This window comes from Coturnix japonica, chromosome 3 (genome assembly GCF_001577835.2).
Source record: "Coturnix japonica isolate 7356 chromosome 3, Coturnix japonica 2.1, whole genome shotgun sequence".
NCBI lineage: Eukaryota > Metazoa > Chordata > Aves > Galliformes > Phasianidae > Coturnix > Coturnix japonica.
Window position 1 is genome coordinate 57,214,109 of NC_029518.1, and position 26,800 is coordinate 57,240,908.

The 26,800-nt window shown below is 39.8% G+C and overlaps 2 protein-coding genes across 9 annotated transcripts in view; one reads left to right on the plus strand and one right to left on the minus strand.

Moving 5' to 3' along the window:
* The window catches only part of CEP85L (centrosomal protein 85 like), a 129,915-nt gene that overhangs the window by 58,220 nt on the left and 44,895 nt on the right, over nt 1-26,800 (plus strand). For 4 of the 5 annotated variants that reach the window (XM_015858641.2, XM_015858642.2, XM_015858639.2 and 1 more), the window contains exon 3: nt 5,128-5,894. In XM_015858641.2, coding sequence (XP_015714127.1) covers nt 5,128-5,894 — 767 coding nt within the window. The remainder of the gene's footprint in view (nt 1-5,127; nt 5,895-26,800) is intronic. The other variant, XM_015858643.2, reaches the window with a different exon arrangement.
* Nucleotides 8,600-24,123, minus strand: PLN (phospholamban). 4 transcript variants are annotated; one of them, XR_001554269.2, is made up of 4 exons: nt 23,934-24,123; nt 18,774-18,814; nt 15,788-16,367; nt 8,600-12,123 (listed from the first exon to the last, which is right to left on the minus strand). XR_001554269.2 is itself a non-coding variant. In XM_015858644.2 (3 exons), exon 3 carries the CDS (start codon nt 16,242-16,244, stop codon nt 16,086-16,088), a length of 159 nt encoding a protein of 52 aa, XP_015714130.1. In that variant the 5' UTR covers nt 16,245-16,367; nt 18,774-18,814; nt 23,934-24,102; the 3' UTR covers nt 13,562-16,085. The 4 variants fall into 4 exon arrangements, 1 of the variants encoding a protein (XP_015714130.1); XR_001554268.1 differs by lacking the exon at nt 8,600-12,123 and adding an exon at nt 12,270-12,413; XR_001554270.2 differs by lacking the exon at nt 15,788-16,367.

The window sequence follows — 26,800 nt, forward strand, 5'->3', positions numbered from 1 at the left end:
CAGCTTTCTGTGACACATGCTTGTGTTTATTTATTCTTTCAAAGAGATTCATTTTCAGAGACTTCATCCATTCAGCTCTTACTTCAAGTTTACTGTATGAAAATATAGTATGAGTGGCATTTGTGATGAGAATGTTGAGGATTTCTGTGCAGGGGGAAAAAAAAAACCCAAACAAAAGCAAACAAACCAGCCCATTCCTGAGACTGGCTATTGCTGCTTGGGAAGTCACCCTTTTTCTTCCAGGGGGTGATGAGTCAGTCCCTTAAGTGCTTTTGCTTAGGGCTGGCCAGCTGCCCATCTGCATTGATGTCCTGCAGTTGGCTCAGTTGATTGTCTGTGTTGCAGTCATGCTATCCCAGTATGTAAGTAGGTAGGTACTGGGAACACAAGTATAGCACAAACCTTGATTTGCATGGCATATAATCCTGTTGTCTTTGTCTTGTGTGTGGGGCTTGTTTTGTTTTTACCAACTTCCAAGAGATTTTAGTTGCTCTCATTATTGAAAGCAGTGAAAACAGCTGTTGTGGAAAAGATTTCCAGGAGGCAGCCACATGCTCTCACGGTACAGAAAACTTGTGGCTATATCATTGTTGTATGCTGGACACTGGATTTGCTCTGGCTTGCTGCTGGAGTACATGAAGTTAAGTTACACCACAGGGAATAGTTTAGCAAACATCCTGTTACAGACATAAGAACTTTCTTATGCTGAAGCTTAGTCGGATTCAAGTGGATATGTACAATAGTGGTTTGGCTTCCCCCATCTGCCTTCTGCTCAATTAGTGTTAACATTTTAGTTTATTTTCCTGGATTGGGGTAGTCTGCATCTGCCTTTAGGGGGTAGGGAGCAAAGCAAAAAGGAAGAGAACATCATCTGTTTCTAATAGTGGCTTTATTCTCCATGGTCAGAGTTTTCTAATTATAGCTTCGATAAAATATCAAATTTCAAAGTCCTTCACACAAGGAAGGTCTCTGTTTCTAGTGGCATTAGATACACATGCATCCCACTGACATGTGCATTGTAAGCATTTTGGTTTTGATTAGTATTGGGCAACTGAACTAGCTGATCATTTGATTGGGAGAAATGAAGAAACTGTTAGGTACGGAAGTGTGTCTTGCAGATGAGTATTCATGAAGTGCTGATTTCAATTTGCAGACAGGGAAGGTTTTCAGGGTTACAGTAAATCTTTTCTGCCTCTCTTGCATTATGACTGACCACTGGGGCAACTGATAAGGACTTGAAGTAGCTGATTGTGTTATGAATCTGACCTGAGAAATGGCTTCAGAGATTTTCTTTTAAGTCTGGTAAATGAGGATGGAACTAGTGGTGTTTTAAAGTAAAAACCACCAACTAAACAACAAAAAGCATAGGAAAGTGTAAATAAAGAGTTCATTAATTTGGAAGGCTGATTTTTATTTCATTTTATTTTTCTCCTCTTCCAGAGGAAATCTCTGTCATTCTTGCTCCCACTTAAATGAAATTCCTGTGATTTAGTTTTTTTGGAAAATCAAAATTGATTCTCTTGCATTATTTTTTTTTAATGCCAGATACAGAAATAAGGTAATTAAGAAGTATAACACAGGGCAGTAGGAGAGCCATATGGAATGTTATTCACTTTTGGTTCTGTCTTCTGCTACTATGTGATAGAAATCTTGTAAAACACATTTCTAAAATACTCTTATTTATGTGATGTGGGATCAGTTGTATCAAAACTTAGAAGTTTGATGCCAATTAGATGGGTGGCTTTGTGGTAGGCACAAAAAGATATTGATATGATTGAGAAGCAAGTTTTGATTATTTTGGTCTTGATGATGTTCAAAGGAAAACCAGTAGCAACTTGCTTTTTCTTTTTTCTCCCATCTCTTCAAGTTTTCCTTTATGAGAACAATCTTAAGCATTGAAAGACTAATTCTTTTTGTATGCAAGTCATGTCTAAGTGCATTTGCAGTCTTCAAATAAAGACTAGCTTGATGAAGCAAAAGCTGAACCATGCTGAGAAGAGAGCAGTAGCTCATTGATAACTCAGTTTGCTTATTCTTGGATAGTGCTTTCCAAAATATGGTTTGAATTTTGGATCATCCTGTGTAGAGCCAAGAGTTTGAATTGATGATCCTTGTGGGTTCCTTCCAACTCAGGGTATTCTACAGCTCTATCGTATGGGAGGGGAAAAATGTGTTTGCTTGGAGTCGTCTTTGGCAGGATTTGGTGAGGAGCTTTATTATTTATTTATTTGTTTTTAACTTCTCTTACTGTGTGAATCACCCCACACTGGTACGTGTTGCCCAGAGAGGCTGTGGAGTCTCCTTCTTGGAGATCTGCAAAACTTGTCTGGACAGCCTTTTGGGCACCCTTGTATGGGTGTCCTGTTTGAACAAGGGTTGGAACAGCTGGCATCCAGAGGTTGCTTCCTATCTCAGCCGTTCAGTGACTGTAAACCTATTGCTCTGCCTGCAGGAGTAATTACATCTTCTGAGCTTTGCTATGGCATTTCTCAATTTTGTGTTTCTTAAACTATGATGAGATGTTTTAGAATGCAGACCAGTTCTTTCCAGCTGAGCCTGCGTTCAAGGCAGATTGAAGCAATATGCTCTAAGAAAATGTGCGAATTTTCTCATATGTTTCAGTGAGAGTTAATGGGAAGACCAATTAGGGCAACTTGAAAGCAAAATTGCTAGGTTACACTTGGAAACAAATTGTCAGATACATCCAACTGCTGTTGGTGGATGTACATGCTGTATTGCAAGTTAAGGCTGCTTGTTGCGTTGAGAATCAGAACTGAGGGGAACTTGTCTAGATCTAATTCAGGACTTTAAGTGTAGAATGGAAGAAAGCAAGATACACCAGTAAAAATAGGTGAGGGAATGCATATACTTCTAATTATTATCAGTTTTAATTCTAGTTTGATGCTGGTGTCTAGATTACATTATGTATATTTCAGATCAAAAACTCTATATTGAATACCTCTGTAATCTTCTTGTTACAAAACTGTTTTTGAACTTGTGTAAGCCTGCAGGTTGGGTTTCAGCTCTTACCATTCTCTTCCAGACGTGACATTTCTACTCATAGAAATCAACATATCCTAAAATATAGTAAGTATAGATCTCCTCTGTCAGAGAGGTCTTTCTGTATTGTAATACTCTGTTCCTGATGCAGGCAGATTGGCTACATGTGGTGGGCACATCACAGTTTTAGGAACTTGGTGTTGTGCATCACTGTCTCCACTGCTGTGGCAGCTGTTTGGCCAGAGAACCATGATTCCTTCAATTTTGAATGGATTGCATAGCATTCTGTTGTCTGACTCCCGCTTCTTGAGCAGTGTCAAGGCAGAAAACAGACAAGGAAAATGTGTACCTGTAATACAGGATTTTAAGGATGAAGTGCAGGGAGGAAGGAAGGGCTTTGGTTGTGCATGTAGCGATGTCTCACATTTGTTAGCAACACTGCATCAAGTAGCAAAGCTGGTAGTATTATCCATCTCATTCTTTCTAATATGACCATGCTGTGTGTCCTATGGGTAGCTCTTAAACTGTTGGTCCATTTCAACCACATCTGATAATACTGTGGAAGTCTTAAAGGTGGCCACATTCTGTAACTGGTGTGAAAAGAGGCAGCTGGGTAGAGGTGAGAGATAAAATGGTATAAGCTTTCTCTTTAAAATGAGAGAATTTATGGTGGGGCTGTTATGAAGGCTTCAGCAAGGATTTTCACCTCCTTAGTGGCCTTGACTGCTTTAGGAGTCAGATGTGTATGTAAGAACCCAGTGTCAGTCAAGGAACTGTTTATTATTTTGTGGAATATAATGTATTTTTCTGTGAGATGAGGAGTGTGCCTTTATTGCTGAGATATTTTGTGTTGTGATGCAAGTGCACTGAGAAAATCTTGTCCCCAAGCAGGAAGAGTATCTGAGCTGGGGGTAAGGAATGTTGATGTCGATACATAGAAGTGCTGGTCTTCGTGTCTATGGCATGGTGCATTAGAAAGCATACCCAATTAGTAACTTGTTCCAGCTTTTTGCCAGAACATACTAACCTACTGCAGTCATCAATCTGGGTAGCCTAGCTGTTTCAGAGTACTTAGTTGATCTATACGTATGAATGTGTGTATAGTTTAAGAGAAGTGTTAGGATTGTATCTGCTTTACTCTGAGCAAAAAGGATCCCAAAAGAATAAATAAACTAGCTCTTTCATTCTCTTATCTACTTTAGACCTAATAAGCAATTGTGAGCTTGGGTAAGTTATAGCCATGTGACATGGTGGGAGCTGATCCTCTAATGAGAGAATTAGGTGCTTATTTCTGGTTGTGCATGTTCTGTGATGTGAAGCACCTGTTGCTGGGGATGTGTGACGTCTCAGGCTGTCCTCAGTCACCTCTCCTTTACCTTGGTCATCTTTGCTCTTCTGTCAATTCCTGAGCATCATCTCACTGATTTCTTTGTTCTTGGTATTTCAGTTTGGGATGGATTTAATAAACTTTGCTAAACACAGTTCCTATGTTGTGTCCTCTTTGGATTTGTAAATAATACAAAACCTAAAAGGAACATTTTTTAAAAAAATTTAAAAAATTTTTTTTTTTAGAATCCTTTTTTAAAATCACCTGATGAAATGTAGTTAGTGAAATCTGAAGGGGGTGTGTAGTACTGTCCAGGAGCTGTCACTATGTCTTGTCTCAACACTTCAGTTTTACAAAGTCTGCTCAGTGAATTGTGTTCCCCCTCAGAGAAGGAGAGGAGGGGTTTTGGGAGAACAACAAAGCAGGGAGCTCCTAAATTGGGTCATATTTATCATTTGTGTCATTAAAACTATTCTAAGCTGTATGGGGAGAGGAAAAAGCCTTGCCTTGCATGTTGAAAGTGAGAAATAAACACTGCATTCTGCCCACAGCCTGGTAAGTGTGTCTGGAGCTGCTCTTACCGCCTTCTCAGTGCAGTTCTCAGCAAAGTAAATTTGAAAAGCTCTTATTTTGAGAATGAAAGCATATTGAAATCTTGAATGGCTCAGAAGACCCTGTTTTGTCAAGAAACCCATTTCCTTCTATTTTTGCATTTCACCTTGAGGTTGATGTTTTGCCCTCTGGATGCTGCATTAGTATTCATTCTGTGTTGTACTTACGTAATAAATCTTTCTTCCCAGATCATTCAACTTCAAGTGGTACATCCTCGTTTAAGCCCAGCCGATCACTGGTTTCTATTCCCACTGCCCATGTGATGCCGTCTAATGCCAGCTCTTCACTTTCCAAACACAGGGAAGCTTTCAAGTCTGATGGCTCTAAATGGAGTACAAGCTTTGTACGGTCAGGAGGCGGCAGAACTCCAGATGCCCTAGACAATTCTCTTGACATGAAAGCTGCAAGACCTGTAAGAAAATGGTCCTCCTTGACTAAGCTCAGCTCACCAAACACCTTCAGCCCGGATGGCAGTAGTCATTCAGTGGACTCTAGAGCTGGTACAGACAAAGCTGTGTCACCACCATTAAGGACAAATGGGCCAAACTGTTTGCATGACAGCATGGAGTTGCTAAAAATAGAGGACAAGGAAATAGGGAAAAAACGGTCTTCTCTACTGGACTGCAAATACAAATTTGAAACGTGCAACAAAGATGATTTTGTTTCAGATTCCTCAAGTAGGAGACATGCCTTAGACTTGAACTACAGTGCCTTACCTGAAAGCAAACCTGTGGCAGCCAGTTGTGAAGCTTTTGGACAGAGATATGCAACCTTGGGACAACAGGCTGTGAGCGGAGCTCCCATACAGCCAGCAGTGAGGACTCAAATGTGGCTTAAAGAACAGTTACGGGCAAATCCCCTGGACTGCAGGACTGCAGAAGAGCCCTATGGTGTAGCTGCATGGCATGTACAGCAACTTGAAGACTTTAGGCCCGGGAGTGAAGAGCCTGTGCAGGTAAGACTAAAGCTTGGTGTTTGCTGCCATCGTGTGGCGACTCGTTGTGTGTGAAGAATAATGCCTTTCACACAGCTTTTAATAAAATACAAAAGGAAATAAGTCCTCTTAACTAGGTGGTGGTGGTTTTAGATGTATGTTGGGGTTGCTGCTCCTTGTGTCTTAGTATCATTTGACTGCTAGCAATTTTCTTCTGACATCTGATGCTTAGATTGAATCTGCTGTTTCGCATGAGACCAGCATCTCTTGTTGAAGCTGGATAAAGTAAGAGGTTATCAGAAAACATTTTTAACAATTCTTGAGAGTGTTTTTGGTCATAGTGTAGTGGAGGAAATGTGAACGTCAATTTTTCATCTGAACTGAGAGATTTAATGTACACAATCAGAAGGACTGATACCTGTGTGCAACAATATCACTATGTTCAGGGCTTAGAAGCTCAGTTCAATTTGCTGTTACTGCTTATTTTTATTTATTTATTTATTCATTTTAGTAAATTAACTGACTACTGTTAATTAGATTCAATCACATTTATTTAAATGAAATGCATTTGTCTTATTTGAAGTTTATTTCATGAGTTGTGATTACTTTTATTTATTTATTTGGAGAGGGGATTTTTAAGCCTTTCTAATACGACAATTCCCAGTCTTTGCTTCCACCTCCTCCCCTAATGGGAAAAGATAGCTTGTAAGGGGAGACATTAAAAGAAGTGTTCATTCTTATGTATTTAAAGTTGTCTGGCCAGGAAAGTTGCAAGGAGATTACAGTATGTAAACTTTCACAGCAGGCGGTGTGAAGTTAGTCTAGGATATTGTCCCACCAAAGATAATCTAGCTGGATGTGAAAATAACTTTCTTCCAGCCTGATGATAACAGTTGTGCTCAAATGTTTTTGTTTCTTCCACTGTGGGAAAGACTGACAAATGTAGAGGTTATCAGGATCCCACAATGCTCTTAAAGGGATGTGTATTTTTATTATTGTTTATTAACATAAAAAGTTGAGGCTGGTTAATGTTACCAAATTAATATTACCATGATTTATTAATAATAATAATAATGATATTTTTCTAGGTTCTTCACTTCTCACAAGTGTATCCTCAGTATGGTTGTGGTGAAATGTAGTTTCCCTTTTTTGGAGCAGTTGAAGCCGAGTGTATTATTATGGTTATTGTGCAGAAATCTCTTTTTGTGGTTGAAGGCAGGTAGGCAGGCATAGGTGTCCAGCTGTGTTTTGAGGACAGAGCCCATAGGGGGAGCACAAACATTAGTTACCTTTTTGGCTCAATTTATAAGAAAAGTAAAGTGTGGACAAGAGCTGGACTCTTCTGCTGCTTCTGTTTGCAGATGTGATAACTCTAGTAAGGAGGGAAGACAGAAGGGGATGAGGAAAGGAGGATGTTGTTTTGACAGATTTTTAATTATGATGAGGCATTAAAAAATGTTTTTCTGGATATATTGTGTGGTCTGCTGTAATATTTTTCAAAGATATATGCTGTGTGTGCACCTGGGAACTCAGATGCTATTTTTTTGAGAAGAAATGAGCCTTACTATCCTAAGTGAAATACATATCTGGGAGAGAGATCAGGAAGCAAGAGTATAAGACTTTTTAATGAAGAAGCTGTGAATGAAAACATGCAAACTCTATAGTATCTTAGTTTCAGCTGATATTGTTTTCTTCTGAGGGCCTGTTACTACTGTATGTTTTGGTTCTGGGAGAAAATAAAAACCAGTGTTGATAGCACACCAGTGTTTATAGTTGCTGCTAAGCATTGTTGTACAGAGCCAAGGCCTTTTGCTTCGAAGGGCCCCAGGAGCTGGGAGGGAAAAGAATTAGGACAGCTGACTTAAGTTGAGTCTGTCTCTCTCTCTTCTGCTTCTTGGGTGGGGGGGAGGACTAGCTGGGCATTGGTCTGGGGGTGGTGAGCAATTGCTTATGAAGTACTTGCTGTATACATATACATAGTCATAATGATTTTTCTTCTTGCTATCTAAGTTATGACTTCTGTCTCAAGCCATGAGATTCTCTCTTCCATCCCAGTGGGAAGGGGGGCAGTGAGAAAACAACTGTGTGGTGCTGAGACACCTGCTGGGTTATACCATGGCATATAGAAATCTTTCTCCTTTCTCTGTTCCCTGCCCCCTCCCCTGTTAGTGGTTATTATTTCAGGTATTATGCTTTCTCTGTAGGCAATGATGGAAATGCAGTGCTTTTACAGGATTGAAATAATTTCCATTTACCATAATTTTGCTTTAAAACTATGTTGCCCTGAAAAGAAAACAAACTGAACTTTACTTTTAACAGAGTATCAGACAGCTCTGTATAACTTTAAGGTGTGCTGGTAGCATATAGAGGATAACAGACCCTAAAGATGTGAGAACCATAAAGGAAGTTCAGAGTGTTGGGTATCAGACTTGCAGTCTGTTCTGAAAGAGACTCTCAGTACAGCTGTGATTTACACTAGTAGGAAAGACGCTGTATCTCAACCAAAGCTCTCCTCAGAGGAGGCACAATGTTCACCTGTGGTGTGATGTGTGCACAGGCTTCTGAACTGAATCTCCAAGGTGGATCTAGGCTTTGTTTGTTGTGTAATGTGGAATTGGGTATGGAAATGGTTTTTTATAGCAAATTTTTATTTAGTGTAAGCTTTTTGAGGATTAAAATTCTTCTAGACATTCAAGGGACAGATTTTAATGATACTTAAACAAAAATGACTTTCATGCAGAATTTATATTTGATCACACAATCATTTTTTCAGTGTTCAGCTGATCTTTCGGTATTTCAGCAGAGGTAACTGTTGTAATACATCTTTATTTTAAATTCTCAAAGTTAATGATTGGCTAACCATTACGCCTTTGTTAAGAAGAAAAAACAGTTGTAATATACAACAAACCATCTACTGAGCTTACAGGACATGTAAATCTGGATTTGAAGGTTCCATGTTTCCATGCAAATGCTTTTCTTAAAGCCTGATCCTATCATCAGATGCAATTAGGTAGATACTGTGTATTAGTCCAGAAATGAAGTTTCAAGAGGTATGCCTTCAAAATCGTGGGAGATATGAAGGAGGAAAGAAGTTTCAGAAGGCTTCATGTATGTAGCACAATACAACTAAGGTGTTTTATATATATTTATAAAATTTTCCAGTTCATGTGGTACCCTTTAGATTTGGTGTGCTAACATTGAGCAGAATATTGCAGAGATGAAAGATGGAAGTTGCTTAAGTGCGTCTTCTTCCATTAATGTATGTCAATTACTTTTTTCTTCAATGAGGAAAACACTGTCTTGTTCATACCACATATATATTACTACAAATCAAATTTTAATGCAGTGAGAAATTAGAGGTGCTACAATAATCATCAGTTCAAAACTGTGCATGCATTCATCTAAACATCACCAAACATGTAAAAGTTCAATTGAAAGCAAATATGCTTCACATCATAACTGTTCTCACTGAATTTTATTCTGAAATGTGAACTCAAAAGTGGTTTTTTCCTTATGATTCTAACAGGTGAGAAAAGTGAAGGAAAGAAGTAATTGTAAGTGTTTTTCCCAAGTCAAATTTTGAAAACATACCTTTCAGCAGGGTAAAACTTTCAAACATGAAGTATTACCACTTATAGTTAACAGCTCACAGCAGTGAGCTAATTCTGTTATGCTCTGTTTCTTTTGCTGTGAGGTTGTTCACAGGCTGACAAATGGATTCAACCCATAATGAATACGTGGGCTCAGTCTAAGTGCTAGCAGATGGTGGTAAACCAAGTTTGGACCGTGCCTGATTACAGAAAAAGGCTATCAGTCATCCAATGCCAAGCTCTTCCAATTCTGTGCGTCATCCCTGGAGAATGCATGTTTCAGCAGCATCTTTCAGCATTTATTTAAGGTTCTGTGATTTTCATCGCTGTCTGGGAAGAAGCGTGGTGTTGTAGCTACCCCATGAAACATCCTAATGGCAGTTTGAGCATAATTTCAGAGCTGGAAGTAAGTGATAGGTAGAGTCAGCAGACTCAGCTTTATCCTTTTTAATGAAAGGAATCTATTTTTATTTATTTATTTATTTTTACTGCTAGCTCATTTAGCTCATTTTTGTTGTTCAGTTGTTGCAGTGATTTCCATAAGATAAAGAAGCTTTTGTTTATGCCAAAGAGCAGACATAAAATACTCAGGGTGCAATCAACAAGTAGCCATTTTGCTTGAAAACTAATCTTCACTCTTCTTCAGAATAGTGGGCTTCGTATCAATTTCTTAATATCTTGATTCATTTATTTTTTTTTCATCTTGTCTGTTTCAAGAAATAGCAGAAATCCTTCTGAACATATATCCCATGTACATAAGTCTACAGGTTTTAAAGCAGAACTTTTCAAGATAATCAAAATGAGTGGAAAAAGTGGTTACAGTGATATTACTGTGTGAAGTTTTCTGCTTTAAGTACAAATATTATGTATCAACATTAAAAGAAGCAGACGCTATTTTAAATTTTTATTGCATTTCAAAGCACAGGAGAAGTCTTCCATTTGACTTCCTTATCAGTGCTGTCCCACGTAACGGTATCTCCATTGCAAAGGAGATAATGTGGCATGGAACATGGGTGCCTGGTCATGGTGAGCCTGTATGAACATTGTTTCTCTCAGCGTGTTGTCTGCCTTCTGTGGTAAGAGTTTTGTAGATCCAGCTGGTAGGTCTCTTCTGTTCTGGGCACCTGAACCAGCCACAACAGCATTAAGAGCGTGGCAATCCTATGTGGGGCCGGAGTAGGTCAGCCCTGTAATGTAGGGGATGCCTGTGGTATCAACAGCAGGGAACTCTTTTGTCATTAGGGAGCTGGGATTTGGGTTTTCCTCACCTGTGGGCAACACCTGCATCTTGCATACCAACAGACCTGCATGCATTTCTGTAGCATTAAATTTACAATATGATACATGTATGTTACATTTGGTTCCCAGTCTGTTGGGGGAAAAGAGAGATGCCAAAGAGCAGACTTCTTGGCCTCAGTGTGGTGTGGTTCGTAGTCTACTTGTGGCCTCCTTCTCTCCGTATGTGTCCTAGGGCTGCCTGCTGGGCAAATGATTCTAGTAGAAAGGAGCTCTCCTTGGTCACTGTCTTTTGCAGGGAGTGTGGAGAAAGCAGGTCACCCTGCGAAGGGCTGTAGGGGGAGGTCCCATGGGAAGCTTTCATTGCAGGCTTGATGTGAGGATGAGGTATGGGTGGGTAACTATGCTGCTGTGGCACATATACAACAAGTGGCTTGTTGAACAGCTTGAGAGCTCCATGCAGCACTCTTGACCTGTGCGTAAGTGCTGAATCTGACTTGATGAGGATGCAGCACTCTTGTTGCTGTTATGCAGAGGCACTGACAGCTCACATATGCAGCAGTACTAAAGGATTCGTGGCTGTGATAACCCTTGCTACTGGACCTTGTTTGGTTTTGATTTTTGTTTTGTTTGTTTCAGATCTAACAGCAGCTGCTTCTGATGCTGCTGTGTAACATGAATGGTTTCTGGATTTAATGTGTTGTTGTGAGCCACAGGTGTCAAAAACTCAAACCCTAGAAGTTACATTTTCAGATTTAAACTTAACCAGTCCACATCTCAGTTGCTGCAAACCACTGTTCATGGGTATTCCTTTTCTATCCCCAACATCTGTGCTTTTATGTTCCACAGGTGATCTGGAATTGTTTTTTGAAGGATGTTGATCTTTTGCAGGTCTTTAAATGTGAGTTGACTGCAGCATTTAGAAAGCTAAAGTAACTGCTTATGTGTACATGGATTTCCTTCTGTACTCAACAAGGCTCTGCTCTCAGTGCTTTTCTTACTTAGTGGCACAACATAATTGTGTGTAGCTTTTAGGTTCGCTTCTGATAAAACCCTCTGAACACATTTTCTGTCAGGTATTTCAATCTATGTGGTCTTGGTGTATTTCTGGTCAGACAGATTGTTTGACCTCCTTACGTTATCATTGCAAAAGAACCCCAAACCCTCTGAACAATATTTGAAAAGGAACTGGAACCTCCCAGGGATTCACATCAGCTTCACAAGGATGAATGCGAGCACTAAAACCAAGACTATGAGCAGGAAATTGAGCAGCAGGTTGAGACCTCTGTTGGTAGCAAGATCCATAATGTGCGCTGGTCTGCCCTCTTGTGCTCACAGCAGCCCTCTGGACTGTATGCTCGATGGTAAGCAGCGCAGAGTCACACAAATTTCATCGTCCTCAGCTGTTCACCTGTTCTTAGTTTCTGCCAATTATGAAAAAAATTATTAATAGAAGATACTTTTTTCTTTCAAAAAAACAAAACAAAACCAAAAACAAAAAACTGAGTGTTCCTACAAGCCTCCTTGTTTTTCCAAATTCCTTTTAAAAAGAAAAAAGTTAATGGAAGACTTCAATTTTGCACAAATTGGCTCTTTATTTACTTCTTCTGCATGCACAGAACTCTGCAGGATCCTGTGAAGTCTGACACGGCACTATTCTCAGGGTTTACTTCCAGTAGTAGATTGTTGGAAACATTGTTTTTCTAAAGGATCTCTGTAGGTGAAAAACACAACATATTCTGGGCAAAATGCATCTCTGTTAATTAGAGCTTTTCCTATCTTTCTAGGTACTGGTGTTGTGTACCATGATATAGGTAGTGTTTTGCCAACAGTATGCTGCATAGGATTCATTGCATCTTCACAACCTGAATTCCACAAGAGGAGACCAGATTGCACTGGTAGAGGAGGCGTCTGTAGTGCTACTAATATCACATATGCCATAGCCTTTTGTAAGATAATATCTTACTGATTGTTTTAAATGCAGATATGAGTATGTAGAAAAGAAAGGAAATGAGTATGACTAGTTATCCCTGACACTGAAGAGTTGCCGGACCTTTTTAATAACCAGCTAAGTTCAAGCTAAGATCAGAAGAGGGCACTGTTCTATAGTTCTGTATACTATATGAGATGGTACTTCTGTGATTTTTATTTTTAAGAGCAAAAAAACCGAAAAGTAAAAGCAACAAAAAGAATCTTAGAAAGCAGTCATCTTGACTGAACTGGTTGTCAGATACTGCAGCAAATACAGAGCCCATTTAAAAATGACTTAAATGATCTGAGTTCTTGTGGAGAACCATCCGTTTTTAAAGGAATTCTTAGAAATGTGTCCGGTCTCTAAGCCTTGCAGTGAGTAAGAGGTGTTCTCTCATCTCTTTCCGTAAGCAAAACACAGACGTCCTTCAGTATTTAACATCTAGTCAAAGCTAAAGGATCACATTCAGTGTAAAATATGATAGCCCTGGATCCTGTAGGACCTCACGAATATTTTTATGACAGTCAGTAGCCATATAAAGCTGGTATCTGGCCATAATCTGTCATGCATCAGTCTGCTTCCAGATAGGATCAAGGGTACTCTCTGAATGAACGTGTTCATTGCTCTGTGTTCAAATTTAGGCACAGCAGGCTTAAAATAAGGTGTGAGTGTGTATCTGATTATTGTTTTCCAGGTATTCTTTAAAAATTTCTGTGGAAGTTCTTTGTGCTTGGAGGCCAAACGCTTTGCATTTTGTGAGAAGCTTTATTAAAGGCTGCCTTACACAGGTGCTGGACTGAGTGCCAGACTTGACAATGGCTACCTCTCATTCACATAACTTTATTATTTTTTCCCAAGTTGATAATGGGATGGATGCTTCTTTTAAACAATTGCATTTGAATATCTTCTTTTATTCAGTAATATATTTTCAAACAGTCATTTTAATAAATAAAAATACACCTGATGCTAGTTTGGAAGCTCTTAGAAGTATACAAAGAAAAATACTCTGGGTTCAGTTGACAATGTAAAGTGGAGCATGGGAGTAGTTTTTCATATCAACAGAACCCTGAAGTGCAGATGAACCATATAGTACTTGAAATTTATCTGTGTTGATGTAAAATAACAGTATAGCTTCCAGCTTATTTATACCGTGGTTTATTCTTGCTTTTTGTTTTTAATTGATTAATGGCTTTTGAGATACGTAAGAGGAAAGCAGGTATTGTATTTATAGGGAGGCTGTTTTTTCTTTATTTAGCAATGTTCTGCTTTGACTACAGGCTTGTAGATCTTATAATTCCAAAATGATCTCAGAATGGGTACTGCTACTTTTTGCACCCTTTTCTCTTCAGAAAGCTTTTTTAGTACAATAAAACTGTCAGCTATTTCCAGTAGAAGTTTACTTCAGTAAGTTCAGTGTAATCTAAAATGTCTGTATGAGAAAAGCAAGTATGGAAACCCTCTCATCACATAATATAGATTTAAAAAATAGAAGTAATCTTTTCATTATTTGTCTTTTCCTCACAGAAGTGGTACACTGTGGCTTTTCTTCCTTTTAAGTAGTAGTAGTGATAGGAAAAGTGCATGTATGGAAAATCATGCATTTGTGAAGATGGTCAGAATGCATGAAACAGGAATTGAGGTTTATATTGACAGTTCTATTCATTATGGCTTGAAGTAGGATGTGTGTTTACATCAGTGTTTGCCTTAATCCTCATGCAGTAACTAATGACTTCTAGTGACTAACATTACCTCAGAGATCTGCTCTCAGTGTACCTATTTGCTAGTTGGGAAGTGTGTCACCAATGAGCTTGCATTACATTCAATATGAGTTTTTTTCCCTTGAATATTTCTTCCCTTTCTGCTCAGTTGTTCATTGTCAACCTCTGCTTATGTAATAGTATTGTTTGCCAAGGGTGGTGTAGAAAGAAGCTGGTTTAAAACATCTGATCTATGTATATTGATTGTTGAGCTTTCTTTTGAAGTTTGAGAGCTGTAATGTTTCTAGGAATTTAACCTAACACCAGCAACGTGTGAGAGGGCTGGAAGTCTGCTCAGGCCTGTTACTGATATCTGCTGGAGAAGAAGCTTCACCTTGTATTTGTATAGACTGTGTTTTATGTGCTAAATAAGTTTTTCTGCAGTGTTCTTCCTCCTGTAAATAATGATACGTATCATTTATCTTAGGAAAATACTTGCTTGTTCTCTAACAGTCATTTATAGTTGAGGATGATGGTGTTGCTTGTGTTTCTATGGTATGCCCCATTTGCAGTAGTAAAAATGACCTAAACCATTTTCTTTACCGCATCAAATGTAAGTCACGTAGAACAGCAGTGGCAGATATAAAACTATCTGTAGTTTTAAACTTGGGCACTTGTTATATGAGCAGGCAATACTCAAGTTGGCTGAAACCAAACATTTAAGAACTTGGGGGTATTTATGATTTTGTTGTGTTTTTTACGTGAGCCATTTGTTTATGCTACTTACAGAAAATGAAATCTTTGCCAGTAAGGTAGTATGCGTTTGTCTGCAAAAATGTACCAAAAGATCTTTCTGGTTGTCATTTAATTCTGTATAGTTATATCAAGTGAAAATGGAACAGTGACAAATGCCAGTGGAGAAAAAAAAAAAAAAGTTGCCTTTTTGTTTTTTTACCCAAGGTGTGTGCATATAGAAATACACATATACATTATATATATGCACACATTTTATATATATATAATGTGTATGTATAATATATATGTATACTTTATATAAATAAATATGGTTACATATGTAAGATCCTTTAACTTTGAAGAAGAGCATTTGAAAATTAAAAAAAAAAAACAACCTTCAGAAGATACTTTTTGTTTTACTTTTGTTCTCATAAATGCTAGAACAAGGTGAATACCTTCAGTTGATAGCACAAAGATGGAACATGTTTTAGGACTCTGAATAGATGTTTTCCTACTCTGCAGTATGTGGTATGTGTGCCAGCAGCTCTTCTTTAGTCTGAATTTGGAACATGCCCAGTGGTTTATGGACTTCTAGAGAAACTCGAAGATCGTGAAAAGGTGCACTTGTTGTTTGTCTATAGGGGCTAACCCCTGGAGAACTGGCTAAAACATGGGGAGACTTACCAGCCCTCTGGAGAGGCAGTTCCCTGCACCAGTCAGAACAGCCATCTCTTGACTGAACAGATAAATTAGGTCATGCACAGCTGTGTAACAACAGGCTTTAGACACTGTTCAGCACAGAAGTGTGTTTTTAATACATGTGGCAGGCAGTAAGAGCAGCGCGATGGCTGGCACACAGCACAGCCTTAGTCCAAGTGCTAGCCTCTCTCCCAAGGGGATCCTTGCATTGGGGTTGGAAGTGGAGGTCGCTCTTCCCTTTGGGTGGCTTTCCTAGAGAACAGTGCAGAGAAGTGCTGGAACTTCAGAGGAGCATCACAATGATGCAGATCAGCAAGAGGCAGATTAAGATCAGGCAGAAATTCACAAAGAGCTCCTGGAGCCTTTGGCGTGCTTGTGGGTTGACCTCAATAGTTGAGGCTCTCCTCAGAGCAGAGCGGGTTATGTATTGGACCTTCTCCATGGCAGCAAGAAAGCAGAGGGCACAGATCAGAGGTTTTAGAAGTGCAGGAAAGGAGAGGAGTTGTCAGGAACAGTGTAAAGTGCTTGTTATCTTCTCTTTTTTGTTTAGACAGCCTTTGTGGAGCTGGGAAAGCAGGAAAGTGAAGAGTTAGAAATGCAGAAGTAAAGTGCTTCGATAGGTGCAGATGGAGATTGTTTTAAGGTTCTAAGCAGCTTGAAGTAAACACATTGTTTTCACAAGGGCTTTTAGTTTAAAATGATGTTTTTTAAAATGTTGTTTTCCAAGTTCAGGTTTGTGCTGCATTATATTTCTCCTCCCATCACCTGCTTTTCAACAGGGGTTGGAGACTGTAAAATGGAAATTGTGGAAATGTGGGACTTACCAGGTCCTGCCTTTTTATATCCTTATCTTTCCATCCTTTGTGGCCTGAGACTGAGGTTGCTTTCCACCCTTCTCCCCCCATTACTGCTAGTTTAAGCACACCTGAAGCTTTGTGTTAGGGCTGGAGGCCAGGATGCCTGGCTGTATAGATGATCAGACTTGTTTTGGAAGGGAGGAGAATTAATCTTTATGCGCTGCCATTCCAAGTAAAAATACTTCATATGGTGTGAAATTAAAAGCTAAACATGACTGATTCAAGGAATTTTAGTAGTATATTTTTCATTAGACAGGATAAAGACTAAAAGGTTCAAGTACACCGGCTGCTATGGGAGCAAGATAAAGCATGTATATTACTTTGTCTCCTGCTTGAAATAAAACATGCACTCTTGCATCTTCTCCCTTTTGATGGCCGATGGAAGCACAGGGTGTTGGTTCTCTTAGAAGTCCCAGTGGGTTATAAAAGCCCTACTGTGCAAATCTTCTGTGTTGAGAGGCTGTGTGCTTGCTTAGCTCATGGCAAAGGGTAGGTGCTATAGCAATGAGGAAAAATTAGTTCTTAACATGGTGATACTGTATACATCTCTCAAATGTTGCTCTGAAAGCTGAACTTGCCCCCTGGTGGTTTGTGAGTATATACTGTAATAGCATCTTTGACACAAGGCTTCTCCTTATCTTGTTTGGTGTGTTTTGTTGTGTTTTTTTTTTTTTTTTTTTTTAATCTCTGGTGAATTATACAGATACCTGCCTTCCTCTCTTTCTTATATGCCAGGTAAAGGCCAACAGTTGGTTAGGTATCTGCTGCATGGTTTATAGGACATTCTGACTGACCCAGCGATGTTTTATCACCCGTGAGCCTGTCTTCAGGTGTGTCTAAAACAGAACCTTAAAATGAAACAAAAGCATTTTTCAGGCTCTTTTTGAACCCTCCATGTGGTTCTCTAAGGTTAGATGGCAGAAAACATGTATTTTCAGTATAGATGAAAACACTGATTTTAAAAAAAAAAAAAAAAAAAAAAGATTTTTGAAAGGAAGCACATTATACATGGGATTTTTTAAATCTACTTTTAGGTGATTCCATGTGATGGTATCTCCAAAATTTGAACTTCAGATTTTTCTTACAGTGACTTGAGCTGTCGTTGGTCTTAGCTTCACTGCAAACAAAGTGCACACTGAGGTCTTAGTTTCCTAGCACTGACTGTTTTTCAGCTTTGTTTGACATAACTCTGTACCTGTTCTCATCTATGTAAGCAGTGAAGGTGCTCAGCAGGCACAGTGTGCTGTGCTCCTTGCTGGCTTCTGCCTGTTCCCAGGGCAAGGATTCCCTGAATTGGTGGGTTGGCATTTCCAGCCTTGAGTGGGCTGCTGTGGGCCAAGCTGTTTGTCTTCTGCACAAGACATAGGAGGTGAACCACTGATGGACATAAGCAAGTACAGCTAGGTTTATGGAGCTAGCTTGTGTGATGGACACTGTACAGAGATTAGAGTTTCCTGAGGATGGCTTCACCCCAAGTCACTGTCATTTTTATTTTTTTTTTAACTTATGGGGTGTGCAGCCTGTGGCCTCTGTGTGCAGCCTGCTGACAGCGAGCTTCACCCTAGCTATTCCATTTCTTGGGGGCACTCAGAAGAATTTGCAGAGGAATGGGATTGTTTTACCTGCTCCTATACACACTGAACCCATTTCTGTGGGCTATCTTAGATATCCTGTATGCTTGCAGGCACCTGTATATCATGATGCTGAATACATTTCCAGGGGCAGTGACTGAAGACATTAAAGTACTGCTCTAAAAGATGGGCTGGACATCACAGGTGAGGAAAACATCACCAGTTCAGGGAAGCAGAGAGTCTCAGGGAGGACATCAGCACACAGCAGTCACTGTGCCAGAGTAGTGACACAAAAGGATTTAAAGAAGAAAATAGTAGAGTATATTAGAGTATATACCAATTATTGCTAGAAAAATACATAGAAAAGGGATGAAGAGAGGTCAGATTACAGTAACAGATTGTTTGGGGTTTGGAAATTTTTGAAACACCTGCATGTTGCTATTCTTACTTAGCCTGCCTGTGGGAGAGGTAAGCAAAGGGAACATATTCTGTATAATCAAGTTTTTCTTTACAAGTGCATAGTTTGAAGCAATAAGCACATACCTTACTTGTTAGTCCTCCATGATGCTGTCACCACCTGAAGTCTGCATAAAGAGAAACAGAGTTGGTAATACAGCTGCAGCTGAGTAGCCAACAAGGTCAAAAAGGGCAGCCTGACAATTAGTCTAAAATGAAGGCAATCACTGCACAGATATTAGTTTTCTTTGTTGTTTGCCCACTGTCCGTGCTTTAGGTCAATATGAAGAAGTATTATGCATGCACAAAACCACATCTTGAAAGTGTAGCAAATAGTGATATTTACTTGGCTTTGAAGCCAAACTGCATTGTCTTTGGGTGTAATGAGCCCAGAGGGGAAGCTGTTGGTTGTGTTGGTGCACAGTTGTCTTTAATGCAGGGCTGCTAATGGATGTGAAGGATCTGTCTCATGCCCAGGACAGCTATGCAGAAAGACATGACATGGTTAACCCCATGTTGCTGTGTGGGGTATCCCCTACACCTGGGGCCTTTGTGTGAGTCACCAGTTACAATTACTGCCTCCCCCTTCACTGACATATGACTGTTCCCCTGATTTGTGTCAGGCTATTTTTATCTTTGTTTCTGGATGTCCTTCACCATGAGAGGAGATCTGTGACCAAAGTGAAAACTGTGGGCCACGCTTGTTCCTGGTGCAACTGCACTGACTCCATTGAAGTCACACAGGATAAATTTGGCTCCTTTGGAAATGCCACAGCAATTTTAGACACAGGCTGTTTCCTGTCATATGTTTACTAAATGCAGTGGTGATATCAGTGGCGTGGGTCTGACATATTTGATTTGTTGCTGCCCTTTACAAGCAAGCTAAGCCCTGAAAAGGCATTGTTAAGCTGCTGCACAACAGGAGTTTCTATTTCACAGATTTTTACAATGAAATTTTAAAAACAAACAAAAAAAACCCCAACAACAGTGGTCTCACTTCGTATACTGGAAGTAAGTCTCTAATAATCAGGATAGCAATGCAGAAAAGCACTTTTAAATTCTGTGATCCTTGTTTTACATGTGTAGAACTGTACCCAATGTAAGAAATTCCTCTGTACGTTTGTGTGAGCAGGGTGGTATTCCTGGGCACATTCTCTGCACACTCAGAGGAGATGCGTTTAAAGGATTTGTGTGCACAGTGCCAAAGTGAAAAAGAAATGCTGTGAAAATAATGTTGACTGCTGTCTTTTGTCCCAGCTGTCCATGGATTTTAAGGACACTGGTGTACTAAGTCTTACAGGGAGTTATAGCTCTGCCTGCACAGTGCGCCTGCAGTTAATGTGTACGCATGCTTGTCATCTCTGCTGGCTTCCTGTGTTAATGTATAGATATTATTCCCAGTTGCACTGCTTTTTTTTTGAACCTGGCTGTAAAACATCACCTCACTGACCGTGTGGAGCCATTTCACTTGAAACTTCCCAAGTCTGAAAAGTATCCTTTTCCGAATGGGGAAGTTGACAGCTGATAAGGAACCGGTCTGAATTGGCTTGAGAGACTTCTAGTGGGTCTCTGCTCTCAGTTCAGTGAATAAAAGCTTCCACTGATAATACAAGAAGTTGCTTACAGGTTTTTAACTGCAGAAGGGATCTACAGAGGTATGTTACAATTTGTTTTCTTGTAAAAGAATGAAATGGTCTGGAGGCAGCTTGCTGGGTTTTTACGCCTTAAGCTGGGTTTGTATTTACCCACACTAGGGGTGCAGGATGCTGTTTTCCATTCTGATTCTAGGCTGTGAGCTGCACCAGTGGAAAAACTGTCAGCCAACTCAACAGCTTGACTGCAGGGAACAAAACCGTGATTAAAAAAAAAAGTGAAGAAAACATAAGGGGGAAAAGAGCTGGCAATCAAAAACAGACTGGGGTGGGTGAAGGCAGGAATGCAGAAAATACTGCAGGTGAAGACAAACTGAGGGAGAAAGGGGAAAAATGAGCAAAGGAAGAGCGTGGGAGTGTGGAAAAAGAGCAAGGAATTGCATGAGGAGAAACAGAAAATTGCAGCTGGACTACATTTAAGTCAGTGCAAGGTGCCACAGACTCACTAGTAGGATAGGGTGTAGTTTTATTTATTTATTTAATGGCATGCAGAGATTATTGCTTTTGGGGTGGGGAAAAATAACAGCTGAACTCAGATTCTTGGTTGTGCAGGTAACAGGAAAAGCGAACTAATTTTTCTGTTTTGAAGACTGTACTGTACTGAAGTGTCAGTGTGGAAGGCTCATGCTTTAAAAGCAACAGTTTAGATTCCGTTTTTCCCCTTTTACATTTTTCACTTTGACTAGTTTTGATGTTCTCCATGTTCTAGAAATGAGATCATCAGTTAATAAGAGCCTTTCTCTATATTTCAAGGCCATGAGAAAGATAAATGTCTATATATATATATATTAAAAAAAAAAAAAAGGTAAACTATTAAATTCTTGAACATGCATAGCCTGGCATTTTGTTTTTTTGGAGGATAGTCATGTACTTTGTGACTGGCTGTGACTTCTCTATTTCTGTCTATTAAAGCAGACTAGAAGCTTCTGTCTTTGGCTCGAATTTAACTCTAGGTTAAATTCCCTGCAAGCGCTGCAGAACAACGCAGTGGGGTCTTGGGCAGGTGCCTCAGCCTCCACACTCATCTGTTACCTCAATGAAGTAGGATGGATGATGCTATGTACTTTTATTCCACCTGTTCTATATGATTTACTTTTTTTTTTAATAGTTTTTATTGGGAGGTGGCTCATTTCTCTACTGCATGCCCTGAGAATTTGACACCTTGTAGTTTCAAGTTAGGTTTTAGGTTCTGGTGATTCTGATGTTACATATTATTGATAAATTGGATAGGTGCAATGTGAACTGAAGTGAGTGAATGTGAACTGAATTGCATCTAACACAAAAGTGTACAAGTGGATGGGCATTCTGAAAGTTATTTCTTATTTTAGCATTTTCTTACAGCAGTGATGGGCATGGATTGAAAGAAAAAAACAGTAGATAAATAAGGTGGATAAAGTAACTCAGTGCCAGGAAAGTCCTCATAAGCCACATACTAATCTCTGGAAAACAAAAGCAATCTTCCAGTTCTAAAGTATTTATCTCATAATCTAGGGAACAGGACATAACTTTCCAGCAGGGTTTTGGTTTCCCAGCTGGGATGCTTTTCTATTCCTAGTTCTAATTAGGGCTACGGCATGTAAAAAGATGTGTGTCTTCCCACATAGGTGTATCTCATACATTCTTGTTTGCTGAAAAATTCAATCAGATTCACCTTTATGGTCTCTAATTATGACCCAACCTTAGTTTTGAGCTGCACAATGAAGATGCTACATCCTAAACCTTTTAGAAGGATGAGAAATGTAATGCCATTTTTAAAAACAGATGTGATGTATACATAAATCAGAATCTCTGGAAATACCCCAAAATACAGTTGTCTTTAGAAATAAATGTGGTACAAGTGCCGCTCTGCTACACAGAGGCTCGAATCCCGGGGGCTGGACTCGATGATCTCTAAGGTCCCTTCCAACCCGCACGAAACTATGAAACTATGAAACTATGAAATGGCAAAGAAGCAGAAAATTGCTCTCTGTATGCTAAGTGTGGTACTTCATATCTGATTCGTTACAATTGCTGGTTTTGCTGAATCTGAACGTCTGCAACATGGGATGTTAGCAGTGTGAAATTTGCAGTTTTGACTAAACAGCAGAGCTTTGCTCATGTCTACTTTGGAGCAGCTTCTCTGCACTGCTGTGATAAAGTATGTGTGTGATAGCTGGAAACCAAGCCATGGTGGCTGCAAGTGGGTCCCTGAAGAGCTGCGCTAGCGCTGAAGTTCAAGTGTGCCTGCATAGGCAGCGTCATTTTAAAGATGTGTACGTGCTACATGTGTTGTAGGAGGGAAGGTGCTCTGCTTGATAGAAAATATACACTTTTTTTTTTTTTTTTTTCCCATTTGAAAACATTTTAAGTGAATCCAGTGCTAAAAATCATTTTGCAGACTCTTCCTCCTTGCCATAGGTTTTGGATTTGAAGGTAGTGTGGGTCTGTAGTGCTGCTGCTGCCTGCTAGAATCAGCTTCTGGAAAGCTTCCCAACAAGCTGCCTGGCTCCAGGGCTGCAGAGCTTCCAGCCACTGCCTTCATGAACGCTGGTTGCTGACCACAAAGCCAGCTGCTCCTGGGTGTCCCTGCCCAGTGCCTACCAGTCAAAGGAAAAGGAGCCAGGTGCCTCACAACGTCAATTTGTCCCTTTCCTAAATCAAAACTTTAACAATACTGAAGAAATAAGGTGGGCATCAATGGAGCAGCAGCTTTAAGGAGAAATTTGTTGTGAATAAATCTTATTCCTTGTAGCAATATTCATAGATGTTGAGTTGTTGTTTTTGTATAAATATCCTTTGTGGCATGTTCCTGATTGAAGTGTGTGTCTTGTTGCTTGCTAAGGCTGTATTTTGTTGTACAGTGCATCCACTCTTCCCTAAGTTGGAATTAAGTGGATTACTTTCTGCATTATAGATTAATTTTGCAATGTTACAAATCCTAGTTACCTTTTTATTTGTTATTAGAAGTATTCTAGCTTGGCAGTTACAGTGACCAGAAAGACCAAATAAACCTTTCAAAGGAATTCACGGCAGTTATGTTGTATGAATTCAATTGCTTAAGTATCAAATGATGTGATTCAATTCCATTTCTAGTGCTACTATAAACCAGTTAACGCTTGCAGTGAAGGATGGTGGTACTTCATACAGCAATGGAAGTTTTTGTTGGTCATTGTCACATCAGTAGAGCACTCCTCTGTGAGTTCAGTGGCGGAGGAGCTTTGCCTTTGTGGGGCTGAGACACGCAGCTGGGTAGTGCCTCTGTGAAACTGAGTTACTCTATGAAGATTTTGTATTTAAAACAAAGCAAACCAAACAGATTAAGAGGAGGAATAAAGGTTGAAGGAAGGTGATGAAAGTTTCTCACTGCTTCTGTGACAATGCTTGTATAAATCATCTGCCCAGGGATAGTTAAGTGTCTCACCAGCATGTAGAAAAACCTCAGCTGTCCCTTAAATACAGCACTGTATAAGTGACTCAGAGCAGATGTGTCTAAGTTTCCCTACTTTTAATGAATATTTAGAACTGGCTCTTAATTTGAATAGCGGAGCTTATGCAGAAAGCCTCAGCTACAGTGCCTTGCTGTGAGGGTTAAAAGCATCAAATAGAGGGTGCTTACCTCTGTTGCAGGCTCTTGGGAATGTGACAGCAGCTGTGTGTGGGTCTCTGGTAGCCTGTCCGAGTCTGTGACCAAGTGCTGGGAACAATTGAGGAGGCTGAGGGGAAAAATAACAAAAGTTCTAGAGGCAGGGCTCCCGGTGTCATTCAACGACGCAGAAGTTGTGATTGGCCTCAGCCCTGCCTTCTGAAGCCCGCAGTTTTCATCTCTACTTGTTGGCAGTGGGAACATGTTCAGTTTTGGCAGCTCCTCTGTCCATGTGGGGCTCAGGGAATTGCGGCCAGGGCGCGAGGGAGGGGGTGAGCTGTTTGCTGTGGCCTTTTTTATGTTTACTTATGTGAGAACTTAAATAGGAGTTGGTTTGCAGGGCTGTTCAGGCTGTAGTAGTTCAGCTACAGCAGTGCAGTTTCTCATTAACAAAATCCAAAATCCCTAGTGTCAATGCATTCCATACGGGATTTGGATCTGGAATGATGTTCCTTTGTAAAACAGGTTTCCTGAACTATGTGCTCTGTGTGTGTATATATAGATTCAGTAATATTGTTATACAGCTGCTATATGGTTTACAGTGTGGTGTGAGTTCTGCAGTATCAGCTTTCTTCTGACCATGCTTGAACTTAAGTTATTTTTTTCTGTATTTCATGCCTCTTCCACCCTCTTGAGTTAATTTGTGGGTTGGAAGGCGTGGTGTGTGGTGGTGATGGTGTGTTTTTCCAAATAAAATTCAGCATGTATAAATTAATCTTCTGAATTAATCATTCCTATATAATTTTAAGTATTTTACTTTTCTCATAAAATACCACAGTACCCTTGTAGCATCTGGGAATTGTGCCCATATGATTTTGTGCCCTGTACTCCAAAGAGAAGTGCAGCTGGATAAGACGCAGGAGGTGACCTGCAGTGCTTTACTCATGTCTGGGGAATGCCAGGTAGGGCCATAGCACACATTGCATCCTGCACTTGTAAGGAGGCTTGTGCTGTCTGTTGCATGGGCCACATTTGAGTAGTGGGGTTTGTGCATCTGGGAAATGGAGGATTTACTGGCTGTGGAGGCACTGAACTGCTGTGTGTGAGAGCACCCTGCATCAGGCTTGGTGTGTGGACGTTACAGGCAGTGCGAGCGTTATCCTCATTTGGAAATGGCAGGCAAAAATACAGAAGCTCAGCCTAACTCTAAACATTTAGATCCAGTTTTGACAGTTGTTGCTTAGCATAGATTAGTGTCTGGCTTTGAACAAGAAACCAGACGTGATAGGTTGACTCTTTTCAGTTGGTTTATTGTTTAATTTTTTTTTCTGATTCCCTGTAAGCCATGCTGTGATGCCTACTTCAAGCCAGAGGCAAAAAGTACTTGAAGACTTTGAAGGTGATGGTTAGCTCTTTTATGCTTTTCATGGCTGTATTACAATTAAAGTTAGAAACGGAGTTTTTATATTATAAATGTGACTGTTTTCTGTTATCCTTTAATAAATCCAGGGTCACTTGTTTCAATTGAAAGTTAATTGAGTATCACCACAATTATAGTTCTTCACCAGTGCAGAGAGTTTCATAACTTACATATAATGACCTTATTAACATTATAAATCTATAACAGTCAAGCAAACTGCATTTGACCTTTTTTTGTGAGGGAAGCTTCATGTTATCGCTTGCTATCCTCCAGCAAAAGCACTGCTATCTTTGCAAGATGTAATATGAAACTTGTACAACTGTTGCTATTGAAATTCACACCTTCTATTTGTTATTAAGAGTCCTGCACCCAGCACTGCAGTGACTAATGTCAATTCTTCCCTTTGACCAAGTCATCCTAAAATCATAGGATTACTCTTTTCCTGATTCACACCTTTTTGTGTTGGTGAAATGTTTGTAATCAGCATTCTAGAGCTTTTTAAACGTTATATGCCTGTAAAGAGTGCTCATTTTTGTTACTGAGCCACTGACAAGCAAGGAGATGCAATCATAGCATAGTCTTCTTTTTAAAGAATGGTATTTAGTCGTGAACGATAAGGCATTAATGCAAATGGTAGTACTGCATCAGAAATGTAATGCGTGCCTTCTCTATGTGTCTAACTCAGATAAGAAATGTTACATTAAATGCGTTCCCATTCTTATTTCAGTAAATGACAATAAAACTCCCCCAACATAGCTCTTGTTGAATGCATTGGATTTGCATTGGTGTCTCCCTGGCAAGAGGCTTGATGGGATACCATCTCCCCCAGAAGCCTGTTCACATTGGTTTGGTGTCACAAACTGGTGAGGCTTGCAAGGACCTGTGCGAGGCAGCGTGCTTCCCAGGGACCAGGCAGCAGGACCCATGTGTGTGAGGGCGTTTGTATGCTCTTCAGTTCCCTCCTTGGTAGCTTGGGTCTGAGCACCCACGGAGACCAGAAGGGAACAGCTTTTAAAAAAGGAATTTGTGTTGGAGGTTTTGGTCTGCTTTATTTTGTTCTGGGGAACAAAAATGTGCAGCTGTTGCTTGCTTGACCTTAAATGGAGATGGTCTGGGCTTTCTCCAGTGGGATTAGAGATCTGCCACCAGAGCATGTTTCTTCTCATAAATTTATTTGGAGATCCGGTTGATGTTTGGGATAATGTCCAAAAAGAGATTGTTATACTCCAGCATACTGACTCCTCCATTTAAGTAATAGTAAGACTTGTATCTGTAACAGCAATAATTTCCTATGATTTATTTTATTTTATTTTTTCTGCTTTCATGTCTTGGTTTTGCAAATGTCAACTGTAGAGACACTGCTAGCTGAATACTCTGTGTGCAGAGTTTGCGATGTCAGTGTTTGACCTGTTGATAACCTGCAGCACCACATAGAAGTGAACCATAACCCAAACCTCGTTATTTATAAAAGTAGAGAAAT

Excerpts from the sequence above, each read along its gene's own strand:
- PLN (XM_015858644.2), bottom strand. The coding sequence starts at position 16,244 with ATGGAGAAGGTCCAATACATAACCCGCTCTGCTCTGAGGAGAGCCTCA.